This window comes from Myxocyprinus asiaticus, chromosome 17, assembly GCF_019703515.2.
Source record: "Myxocyprinus asiaticus isolate MX2 ecotype Aquarium Trade chromosome 17, UBuf_Myxa_2, whole genome shotgun sequence".
Lineage (NCBI taxonomy): Eukaryota > Metazoa > Chordata > Actinopteri > Cypriniformes > Catostomidae > Myxocyprinus > Myxocyprinus asiaticus.
Window position 1 is genome coordinate 34,024,027 of NC_059360.1, and position 13,573 is coordinate 34,037,599.

The following is a 13,573-nucleotide window of genomic DNA, read 5'->3' on the forward strand; positions in this document are numbered from 1 at the left end:
TTGGCCCCATTCACTACCATTGTAGTGCCTCACTGTAGCTTCGAACTTTTTCTATTTTTTTTTAAAGAAAAGGAGAGGCGAGTCAATCAATCTATCTATCTATCTATCTATCTATCTAAATACAAAATATGCAAACTGTTATTGTGGAGGAATATGATTTTGATCTTGTCTTTTATTCTTTCGGGACTCATGCTCAAATACTGCCACCTGCTGGTGTGGAAATCTGTTGTCATAAAAAAAGATCTTTTTGCAGAGACAGCTAGACCACAAACACGGCAACCACAGCACCCCCCTTAAAGGTTAAACAGAAGGATTTATACTTCCAAGATATACAGGATGTATGCATTTATTTTAAATGTATACATATATATGTATGTATATATATATATATATATATATATATATATATATATATATAAATGTATACATATATATATATGTATGTATGTATATATATATATGTATACATTTAAAATAAATGTATACATATATATATATATATATATATATATATACAGGTGCATCTCAATAAATTAGAATGTCGTGGAAAAGTTCATTTATTTCAGTAATTCAACTCAAATTGTGAAACTCGTGTATTAAATAAATTCAATGCACGCAGACTGAAGTAGTTTAAGTTTTTGGTTCTTTTAATTGTGATGATTTTGGCTCACATTTAACAAAAACCCACCAATTCACTATCTCAAAAAATTAGAATACATCATAAGACCAATAATAAAAAAAACATTTTTAGTGAATTGTTGGCCTTCTGGAAAGTATGTTCATTTACTGTATATGTACTCAATACTTGGTAGGGGCTCCTTTTGCTTTAATTACTGCCTCAATTCGGCGTGGCATGGAGGTGATCAGTTTGTGGCACTGCTGAGGTGGTATGGAAGCCCAGGTTTCTTTGACAGTGGCCTTCAGCTCATCTGCATTTTTTGGTCTCTTGTTTCTCATTTTCCTCTTGACAATACCCCATAGATTCTCTATGGGGTTCAGGTCTGGTGAGTTTGCTGGCCAGTCAAGCACACCAAAACCATGGTCATTTAACCAACTTTTGGTGCTTTTGGCAGTGTGGGCAGGTGCCAAATCCTGCTGGAAAATGAAATCAGCATCTTTAAAAAGCTGGTCAGCAGAAGGAAGCCTGAAGTGCTCCAAAATTTCTTGGTAAACGGGTGCAGTGACTTTGGTTTTCAAAAAACACAATGGACCAACACCAGCAGATGACATTGCACCCCAAATCATCACAGACTGTGGAAACTTAACACTGGACTTCAAGCAACTTGGGCTGTAAGCTTCTCCACCCTTCCTCCAGACTCTAGGACCTTGGTTTCCAAATGAAATACAAAACTTGCTCTCATCTGAAAAGAGGACTTTGGACCACTGGGCAACAGTCCAGTTCTTCTTCTCCTTAGCCCAGGTAAGACTCCTCTGACGTTGTCTGTGGTTCAGGAGTGGCTTAACAAGAGGAATACGACAACTGTAGCCAAATTCCTTGACACGTCTGTGTGTGGTGGCTCTTGATGCCTTGACCCCAACCTCGTGAAGTTCACCCAAATTCTTGAATCGATTTTGCTTGACAATCCTCATAAGGCTGCGGTTCTCTTGGTTGGTTGTGCATCTTTTTCTTCCACACTTTTCCCTTCCACTCAACTTTCTGTTAACATGCTTGGATACAGCACTCTGTGAACAGCCAGCTTCTTTGGCAATGAATGTTTGTGGCTTACCCTCCTTGTGAAGGGTGTCAATGATTGTCTTCTGGACAACTGTCAGATCAGCAGATTGTGTAGCCTAGTGAACCAAACTGAGAGACCATTTTGAAGGCTCAGGAAACCTTTGCAGGTGTTTTGAGTTGATTAGCTGATTGGCATGTCACCATATTCCAATTTTTTGAGATAGTGAATTGGTGGGTTTTTGTTAAATGTGAGCCAAAATCATCACAATTAAAAGAACCAAAGACTTAAACTACTTCAGTCTGTGTGCATTGAATTTATTTAATACACGAGTTTTACAATTTGAGTTGAATTACTGAAATAAATGAACTTTTCCACGACATTCTAATTTATTGAGATGCACCTGTATATATATATATATATATATATATATATATATATATATATATATAAATGTATACATACATATATGTATGTATGTATATATATATATATATATATATATATATATATATATATATATATATATATATATATATATATATATATATATATATGCTTTGCTAAGCACAGTATTCTCTTCCCATTCACTCATGGGCACAAAGATCTCCTTTCATCTTTCTGTATATATATATATATATATATATATATATATATATATATATATATATATATATATATATATATGTTTGTTATATTTTGATAGATTTATATATATAGTATTTGAAGATACTACAATCAATATAGTCTGTGTGTCTCGGTCACGTACAAATGCATGTGACCGAGGAATCCATGCATCAGTAAATGCACTTTCAGCCACTGGCATCACCATTGAGATAATATATGATCTCACACCCGTGTCCTCAATGGAAGGAGTCATACACTAGGTCACCTCTTTAAAGACTGCCGTCCATGGTACAGACTGTTTACTAAAGACACATAATCTATTATGCTGATGTGTGAATGTCTGTTTTATTACAGCTGATGAGACCTTTACAGAACATGTAAGCATAATATTTTGACGTTTAAGAGTTCAGGTGTCCGGGCTGTTTTATGTCAAATTGATAGAAACTCCATTAGTTTAATGCAGTGAACAGTGAAAAACACAAGATACAAGGGTTATATTTGAGACAAATGCTTTGCTAAGCACAGTATTCTCTTCCCATTCACTCATGGGCACAAAGATCTCCTTTCATCTTTCTGACATCAATGTGACATCATTAAGACCATATTGAACAGATTCATCTGTGCTGGCTCTCATAATAGCATAGTACCCTACCTAAGTAATCGCGAATTAGTAAATACACCTGTTTGTATAAGGAGGTCTTAGCAAGGTTTTACTTTACCAACACTTGTTTGTCCTTGTTGACCACGCTGGTTTAAAATGTTATTTGCTGGTCCTGTACCGGGAAGGAACCGAACTCAGCTGGGGAAGCCTATCATCCTTGGGCAAGGAACACGTTACAATACTATGCCAAATATTGTCTAGTTACATAATATGGGCAATACTGTTCATATGTTTATTGGGTAAATATTTGAATTATTTAATATATTTGTAAGACAATGATTTAATTTTAAAGATAATGATTCAGTTGGAAAAAAAAATAAAATAAAATTGATGATTGATTTACAGTCATCTATGTTTATGTTGTTGCACACTATGACCACACGAGGGCGTATGTTCACCAGAGATTACAATAACGGATAAAGGTTCCTTCTGTACATAGAAGAACAAATGTAAGGCTTTTCAGTGGGTCTCACCCTCTTTTGATCTCATGGGAAATGTCCTAACATTGCATATATTAGCTTTTGTATATATTTTGAGTGTGTACTGAATATAGCATACATACCATCCTGTGCAAAAGCACATTACATGTTTCACAGAAATGGTTATTTTATATCTTCTCTTTTAGTGTGTCAGTAGGGAAATATCAATTGTAGATTTCCAAATATTACTTTTGCGAATAGTATAGAATGTAGAATAAGGAGTCATGCAACAGATGGTATTGCCCCCACTATGTACATCTCTGTATTCACAAGGTTTTCACAATACTGCTTAAACATTTTTAGATGTGACTGTTACCTCGCTACAAGAGTGATTGTTATACAACAGACTCAAGATTAATCAAACCTCTCAATAATTTGCTCATGGACCACTATAAATGTTCTGGCAGTATGAATAAGTATTCTGGGCTTATTCTCAACTGATGTCTGCTTCTTTCTTGCCATATTTTAGCGCCAGCTGTAGGTTATGTGCCACGCATGACACACTCTCAAAGTTTATGACTTTAGAGGATTCTGCTAGGTGCAAATCTGAGCATTATACTCATAGAATGCACAGACGTCTAACCTTGGGATCATTAAATATAACACAGAAACCAGAAAAACACTTCTTATATATATATAAAAAAATAATAAGGTAAACAGTGTTTAAAAAAAAAAAAAAAGGTTTGCTTTCAAAATGTCAGTATTTGTGTGTGAAAGTAGCCTTCATGTGAAACATTTATTGCATGCTCTAGAAAAGTTCAATATCAAAAGGCTTTTAATATTTCTAAAAGAGGAAAATTTTATTTTACAAAAATTATTAAAAATGTTCAAAACAAGTTCTGAAAAACTCTTAAAACTGTTGTGCACTGCTTTACATTTTTGGACACATGAAGAGAACATCTAATCTGGAAAATCTGTTGTCCAATGGCTTATCTTGTGAACAGTAGTATCGTCCTTTAAAATAATTAAGTAGCATCCTTTAAAAATTATAAATGTGAACATGGATCTACATGTGCTCTGTACAGTTTAAAATTTTCAGGCGGAGCTTTCACCCTGCCAGTCATTTCAAGAATATGGACAATTGGCCAGATTGGCCAGAGGACACACCCAGTAAGTTCATTGGTGGTGTTGATGAGCATCAGCTCTGGTAAAGGTCAAGGGTCAATCTCCATGGGAATGATAGTGAGGATGACATCCTCGTTGTCTCGTCGAACTACCACGCGTAAAGTGGTGTCCTTTTTGATGGCTGCGCTTACATCTGTTGCCGTTGATATACGCTGACCATTGATGGAAATAATGACATCGTGCTCTTTAAGTCCACCACTGCAAAAGAGAGAGAGACATAGAGAGAAGAGAGAGAGGATTAAAATAATTAATTAAGGACTGTTCTAAGTGACTCAGTCTAAGGACTGAAATCTTCCCAGGACAAATCAAATATTGCTGGGTTTCCCAGAATTATACCAAAAATAACTTCCAAAAACAACACTGAAGGCCTTACGCAATGTATTTTTTCAGTTGTTGTAGAACTGTACACTGAAAAGCCTAATGGCTCAATAACTCAGACCATATCACTTCGAATGGCCTTTTAAAAACATATTTCGAGTGTAAACGCATCTCACACATAAAAACATAATACATCTCTCTATTAGTTCATTTAAAACACTTATTTATGAATTATTATTCATATTATTGTATTAATACAAACCTGCATGGGTAAAAATACTCTAAACAGCTTACATACTGAACTTCACAAGCACTTCCTATTTGTTGGACTATAACTGCAACATTTGGTGATCATCTGTTATCCAATTGTGAATCATAACCATAGTGGCTTTTGCCAAGATTAAGAAAGCAGTTGTGTGTGTGTGTCTGGGTGCCATCTGAGCTTGTTCATAACATATCCACGCTTTCACTAAACAAAAAATGTCCTGGATCAGGATGTGGTAGGCAGTCGATTGAACTGCTGGTTATGGAATTATTTCAAAACAGTGTTTCATGCACAAATAATTTCATCACATGGATCTGCAATTCCTGACTAGCCAACAGAAACTCTTCAGGTCCCAATGTGTCTTTGAGTAAGTGTTGGCTTTTGTTTATGCATAAAATGAAGACACATCATAAATGCTATGATGTGGCAGTGACAGAACATGAGTCACATGGTTTGGATCAGTGAGGTGAATTACAGTAAATGAAATGGGCTATGTTTGGAATAGCAAACTACCATACTTTTAAAAATTTTCTGCAGTATATAGTATGTATACTGTGCACATTTTGTACATTTTATTTATGCATGGAGTACCTGGATGATCTACAATACTACATATGCCAAAATGTGCAGTATAAAACAGAGAAGTTTGAGTTCTGAAACTTACAGTATATTTTTTATAGCACAGCGACCGCTTATATGTCAAAAGATCAAGGAAAATTTGATTCCTCGTGTCATGATTCCTTTAAGACATTTTTACACAAAATTGGATGAAAAACACAAAATAGCAGTTTTTATTTTGAAGATGATAACTGGACATCATTTGCTAAATTAATGGGATAGTTCTCCCAAAAATGAAAATTCTCTCATAATTTACTCACCCTCATGCCATCCCAGATGTATATGACTTCTTTTCTTCAGCAGAAGACAGTTGAAGAAAAATAACTCAGTGCAGTAGGTCCTTTTAATGGATGTGGATGGTAACATGATTTTTGATGCTCCAAAAAGTACAGACAATCAGCATTAACATCATCCATACGACTCCAGTGGTTAAATCAATGTCTAGTGATACAATCGCATTTGATGTTAAAAAGATCAATATTTAAGTACTTTTAACTATAAATAATCGCTTCCGTTAAGCAGCGGTATGCACGTTCACGAAAGGGCTGAGGTCATGCGGTCTCTCGTGTGGCATATTGGTGTTGGCATGTTAACGCGAGAAGTGACACATGCGTGACACACCCGGAAGAGCAACGCTGTTTACAACTGAGTAGGAGAAAACTGTACAGGCCAAATGCCATAAACAAATTGAAGCAAATTTAAACAAAGATGTCTGAAGATTTTGATTTAAGAGGAGAAGAGGAGATACAAGTTTTTGCACAGCCATATTTATTTGAACCTGAGTACTCGGAGATGTACCAGGAGCACAGGGAGATGGAGGAGGCTGGACCAACAAGCCTCAGAGAGACAGAGAGCTCAGGAGACGTGGTGGTGCACATGTAGGCAATGCCAGGCAATGACAACAGAGGTAGAGATCGTCTGCTGCAACGAATGGAACGTTGCCATGCCATCACTGGAAAGACCTCGTGACCTTAGCCCTCTCGTGAATGTGCATACTGCTGCTTACCGAACGCGATGATTTATAGTTAAAAAGTACTTAAATATTTATCTTTTCCACAACAAAAGTGATCATATCAATTTATGAGACATTCATTTAACAACTGGAGTCGTATGGATGATGTTAATGCTGATTGTCTGTACTTTTTGGAGCATCAAAAATCATGTTACCATCCACATCCATTATAAGGACCTACTGCGCTGAGATATTTTTCTTCAAATGTGTTCTGCTGAAGAAAGAAAGTCATATACATCTGGGATGGCATGAGGGTGAATAAATTATGAGAGAATGTTCATTTTTGGGTGAACTATCCCTTTAATTTAGTGACTGATGTCCAGTTATCATCTTCAAAATTAAAACTATTTTGTTATTTTGTGTTTTTCATCCAATTTTGTGTAAAAATGTCTTAAAGGAGTCATGACACGAGGATAAAATTTTCCTTGATCTTTTGACATATGTGCTATAAAAATATACTGTAAGTTTCAGAACTCAAACTTTTCCTCACTGCAAAAAGAGCATTTGTTGAAACCAAGCTGCCAAAATGACTTGTTCTCTACATGCATTATAAGGACCTACTGAGCTGAGATATTTTTTTATATTTCTTCAAATGTGTTCTGATGAAGAAAGGAAGTCATATAAATCTGGGATGGCATGAGGATGAGTAAATGATGAGAGAATTTTCATATGGGGGTGAACTATCCTTAAACATAATGTACTGAGGTCATGTGACAATATAGTGCACAACAATTGTATTTGTTGCATAATGTTTTATGTTTCACATACTATTTTTAAATTTGTTTTTTTTTTTTTATTTTTTATGTATGCAGAATATACAGTACTGTGCAGTAAGAAGTAAGAAGTAAGCAAGTACTCAATTCCAAACATGGTCATGCAAGATCAACACCTTAGATGGCTCTTTCTCTTTTATACAGTATATACACAGGTAGTGGTTTTAAAAAATACTGAGGAAGAAGTTTTTGTGAGAGTCAATAAACATGCTGGGCTGAAACGATGAACATCAGCAGGGTTTTGTGTGTATGTGTGTGTGGGTGGGTTTGGGTGGTTTATGAGGACATGTTTAGGTTACAAACTGGTAATTACAAGGGTATTATGCTATAAATGTGGTTTATGAGGACATTTCTAGTGTCCCCATAATTCAAATTGCTTAAAAAACATACTAAACTATGTTTTTTTGAAAATGTAAAAATGCAGAAAGTTTTTTGTGAGGGTTAGGTTCAGGGGTAGGGTTGGGGGATAGAATCTATAGTTCGTACAGTATAAAAATCATTATGTCTATGGAGAGTCCTCATAAGGATAGCCGCACCAACATGTGTGTGTGTGTGTGTTATGAAAAGTGAGGGTCGACTATAAATTTAAAACATGTGGAGTTAGACAGAGCCAAAGACAATATCCCTCTAAGTATGATGGCAGAGGCAGAGAAAGAATGTGCACATAGCCAGTAAAAACAGCAGCTGAGTATTGCCAAAGGAGATGACCTGCACTTTTGACCTGTTTGGCATTAAGGGGCGTATAGTTTTGGTGACTCACGCTGCAGCTGGGGTTTTAGAGATGACCTCGATGACATAGGCTCCTGATGTGATATCAGGGAAGTCTCGCAGTCGACCTTTCAATTCTTTGGACAGTCTGGGAACAGGAATTAATATGATTACACCATAACACTGTCATCAGAGAACTGAAGTGCAAACACATATTTCACAAAAAACACAACAGCCATCAAAAACATTCAGTGTAATATGGCACTAAAAACCACACGCAATATAAAAACAAAGATCTCATACAATTACATAATCATGTAAAATTTTCCTTAAAGCCAAAAATTTCTCCTGATATTAACCTTTTGCATGTTTACACTTGAATACATTTTAAAGTAGGCATTAATTAGTTTGATGCATGGACATGGCTATGTACTTACGCAGGAGTGAGGGTCATCATTCGAACACCAATATATCTTTTCTTTATTGCTCCTCGACCTGTTAAATAGACAGATGAATAACTAAGTTTGCTTACTGAATGGCTGGCTGCTGTTCTCTCCAAGTTTTTTCAATGTATCTCAATTCTGGATATGTATATATTTTGTACAGTATAGGTCATGTCGTACCTCTGGCCTGTCTGTCATACGACTCAGCGAGAAACTGTCGTATCTTGTCTGAAGGAATAGCAAAGGAGATTCCAGCCGTCACCTTCAAAGTGTTGATCCCAATCACCTCACCATCCTATCGGAAATAAAATGATGAGGTACAGTACATACACGATCGCCGTGCAGTACAGAGATCTGAATATATGTATTAAACTAGACGTAAAGGTACTGATCTAGAATCAGCTACTGGATAGTTGAAGCATAATGTGTCCAGTTACTTTTTTTGTAATCAGTATTATGATTTTAGAGTAAAATCTGTATAATTGCACAGAGGAAACACCTTTTTGCCTTCACTAGTTCATTTAAATGTTTTTCTTTCTTTTTACATTTCAGACCTTGCATCCGTTCCAATGGACTTACTGTACTCCTCTCTGGTGTTTTTAAAGGTTTTATCATTTGTCATTTATGTCACAAAAATCACAAATAAATATTAGATTAAATGCTGCTCAAACTATGAGTGTCATATCACACATTGTTAATTTTTTAACAAAAAACACTTTCTTTGAAATAAGGCATGTAACACAAGGCAAAAAATAGGACATAATTCAGAACTAATGTCTATTGTAATTGATGCCCAAAAGCAACTACTAAAAAGTTAACATAAACTGAATTTTTTATTATCATTTATGTCTCAATTTAGAGTAGAAATAAAGCATGTACATGATTAACATATTTTATGTTAAAATTAGTTCATGTACTATGAACTAACATGAACTAACAATGAGCAATTGCATTTTTATTAACTAGCATTAACAAAGATCAATAAATGCTGTAAATATATATATATATATATATATATATATATATATAATTCATAGTTAGTTCATGGTCCCTAATGCATTAACTAATGTTAATGAATGGAACCTTATTGTAAAGTGCTACCAAAATAGTGTTAGATGAAGTATTGAATGTCACACCGCAGAACATGTCAACTTTCCAACAGTATTTCATGTCGCCTACTGTATCTGCTGTTCATACTGTAAACTGTAAATAATTTATAAAAAAAAAAAAAAATAAAAAATAAAAAATGAAAGTAATATTTAAGGGTCTTTAAGTAACAACTCAACATATCCACTTTTTACAGTATATGATCCTTTACATTAGGACATGAACCACAAAAAAGTTGCAAGACCAGCACTTGGATATCTTACATGTATGACCAATGGCTTGAGTCCCACAAGTCAAATTATAGTCTTACTGGAGTAAGATTACTGTAACACCAGACACATGAATGCTGGAAAATCATTCCCAGATCATTACCACACACTCACACTCTGTGTAAATATAGTGTAAATATAGTGTTATGTAGTATTGTGTCAATAACAGTGGAATATGCATGCTCATGTGGAATATTATGCAACAGTTTTGAAATGATGAAATGCTCACCAGATTGACTAATGGTCCTCCTGAGTTTCCATACTATAAAAGAGAGACATGATAAGCATTTCATAAGTTAAAAAAGGCTTTTTATGGCTTTGTTTGTGTGTGAATGGATGGATGGCAGAGTTTACACTTAAAACCCCAGAAATGACTTGACAAGTGCACTTCCTAATGAAACAGGAAATTTTGGACATATCAAAGTGCCAGTCCCCTTTTAAAAATATTCAATAGGGGTAGGGACATTATTATAATAGAAAACATTTGATTGGATAAAAATGCATGTAGTGCAAAATGAGTCTTCAATATTTTTGGTCCATTTTGCCTGAGAAAAACTCTAAATGTGTATATCTGCTTAACGTTGCTAATGCTAATGTATACTAAAATGTTATCAACATGACAGTGTGAGACAACAGTCAAGATAGACTTTAGCATGTACAGAAGACGGCCTCAAAGCTAACACGTGTAGACTAAAACTCGAATTTTTATTACAGGGGACTTTATGGAATTTATGAAGTGTTTTGTTGCATTACTACTGTAATAATGTGGTTTCGGTTATTGACTATTGAAAACAGATAAAAAAATAAATAATAAAGAAATAAAGCAAAAAGACTGGCAGTGTGTGAAACAGTGTAATAATTCACTCACATTAATGATGGCATCAGTCTGAATGTAATCCATATCAGAGTTCCGCAGGCCCAACTCTTTCCCCCCTCTCTGCGTGGTGCTTACTATCCCTGTGGTAACCGTGTTCTGGAGGGAAAATGGGCTGCCGATGGCAACCACGAATTCTCCTGGTCTGAGGTCAGCCGATCGGCCGAGCAGAAGCACTGGAAGCTTACTCTGTTGGCCAAGAAACAAAGAGAGAGAGAGAGAGAGAGAGAGAGAAACATTTTTATGTTACGACAGAAATGCAGCCTTTATTTCACATAAATACAAAAAAAAAAAAAAAAAAAACAGAAATATCCTAATGCTTCACAGTCTTAAGGCCTACAAAGTTTATAAAAGAACTTTAATTGTTATCCAATAGTGGCCGCCCAACACAGATGTTTTTGCAACTTTATAACTTAGCAGCTTTATAACACTGTAATGTCAATCATATGATAAATGGTGAAAAAGTGGTACAAGAAGACATTCTATAATTCTACCCTTGAATTTCCTGTGCACAGAACTGCCATACAAACATACCTATTCCAACATCTCTACCCTTCTGATATCAAGAGTCTGCTAAAGAGTAGTTTGGATTTTAAATTCAGACCTATGAAACCTTATCGGCAGTGACAGGCAACCTTTATGACTTCAAGGAAAATAGGCACTTGGGACAGGACAGGACGAATTGGAGTGCTGTTCTCCCTTTCCTGTGGGGAATCATTTATGGAATGGTTACAGAGGTGGCAGAGATGACAGTGGTGTGAGCAGATGTAAGATGAGAGATTTATGATGTAAAACCTTCATATTTACAACATTAGACAGTTCAGACAAGTTGAGGCTGTATTGTAATATCTCTCTGATCTCCCTGTCTGATCTGAGCTTTTCAAGAACCAATTTCAAGGTTATAGGAAGATTTACATTCAGCCCCTCATTCATTTTAAAAGTGTTCTACATTCAAGACAGACTGGTAAGAACTTTTGGTGTTATATCTGAACAAACAGCAATTTTTTAATTAAATGTCAATATTTCATCCAAAAATGAAAATTCTGTCATTTATTACTCACCCTTAAATCATTCCAAACCTGCATAGGCCTGCTGTTTTTTTTTTTTTTTTCATGGAGCATAAACAGAGAAATGTTTTATGTAGCTCTTGCCATTGAAGACATACAATGTTAATGCACAATTTTTAAATTCTGGACTTGGGCTAGATGCGAGCTTCAATGAAGGTGAAGATTATCAGTGAATAAAGACTTAAATTTTTGGTCCGTTCCTAACACAAACATTCAACATTTGTATTTCAGGTTTAAAACTACATTAGGTTGAGAAAATAATGACAGAATTTTCATGTTTGGGTAAACCAGTGGTTCTCAAAGTGTGGGGCGCACCCCGAAGTGTGGGCACGGAGATATTGCAAGGGGGGCATGGAAGACTGACCCGTCCTCAAATCTAGTTCACTTTCACACATTCAACAAAAATAGAACTTATACACATAAGAACCTATGTGCGCAATTTATTTTCCTCTGCCTTTTCTCCTGCCTTGTTTAAACTTTCACATGGCACCACTGCACATCCTGTGCGTGCAGCTCTTGACAGCCCAAAGCGTTGATGTCAGGTGCGCTCATGTAAACAAGGTCATTCTTGCATGCGCGCCAGTTTCAAATGAGTGACGAGGTGAATTGACACTTAAATTTTGGTCTGTTCCTCACACAACACTATCATATGGCTTCAGAAGAATTTAAATCTAAGGCACGAGTGTTATGGATGACTTTAATGGTGCTTTTATGTGTGCTTTCGGAGCTTGGACAGCCACAAACACGATCCTCTCAACCCTCATTCTTGTGTTTCAGGGATGAAAAAAGTAATATTGATTTTGAACGACGAGGGTGAGTAAATGATGGCGGAAAGGTCAGTTTTTATTAAAGCTTATCAGTATCATTAATCAGGTGCAAATTATTGTCCAGAGGTCCTGACTGCTACCGAAACAGCGCGTAGACGGCGCTGTCGCCTGAAACTTGTTACTTTTTCAGCGCTAGCTAGGATGTGACAATCATTTATTATTACTGGATAAGGATTAAGAAAAAACTTTATAGAGACTGCTGAAGCTTATATCCATTCACATGTTTGAATCTTTGCAATTATCAGTTTTTATTAAAAAATAACTATTCCTGAGTAAAATTGTCTCCAATGAGATATAAAACTTTCTGGTGGTTAAATGCAGATGAATGGAGGATTTGGTTTTCTGAGCGGTCAAGCTGGAGTGAAATGTAACTTTACATTCAGTTTTCATTGTATTTTTAAATAAAATGTTTTTTTTGTTTTGTTTTTTTTTTAAGAAAAACACAAAACAAAAAGGCTGTCGTTTTAAGACATGTAACTGCTCAGTTTCTACTTATGCAATATCTACCTGATGGAGAGGAAGGAAACTGAAAGTCCAGAGCTGTAAAATGATCTAGAGCTTTTATCACGAGGTGAACTCTCAGCGAACTCGATACCTGCGCTACCAAGGTTTTAAAAATAGAACAGGATAAAGGTGATGATGGTTGGTAAACAAGATGAAAAATCTATCACCCCCCCTCCGCTTAATCCTCTTCCACTCAAAAAGGACCTGACAGAGAAATAGCAGG

General features: G+C 35.6%; 1 protein-coding gene across 1 annotated transcript in view; it reads right to left on the bottom strand.

Annotated features, from left to right (window-relative positions):
* Positions 1–4,213: 4,213 nt before the first annotated feature.
* The window catches only part of LOC127455453 (serine protease HTRA1A), a 33,171-nt gene continuing 23,811 nt past the window's right edge, over positions 4,214–13,573 (bottom strand). The window contains exons 4-9 of the mRNA XM_051723369.1: positions 10,947–11,141; positions 10,308–10,340; positions 8,883–8,997; positions 8,697–8,754; positions 8,312–8,407; positions 4,214–4,763 (exon numbers count right to left, since the gene is read on the bottom strand). Of these exons, the coding sequence (XP_051579329.1) occupies positions 4,595–4,763; positions 8,312–8,407; positions 8,697–8,754; positions 8,883–8,997; positions 10,308–10,340; positions 10,947–11,141 (666 nt within the window). The 3' untranslated portion in view covers positions 4,214–4,594. The remainder of the gene's footprint in view (positions 4,764–8,311; positions 8,408–8,696; positions 8,755–8,882; positions 8,998–10,307; positions 10,341–10,946; positions 11,142–13,573) is intronic.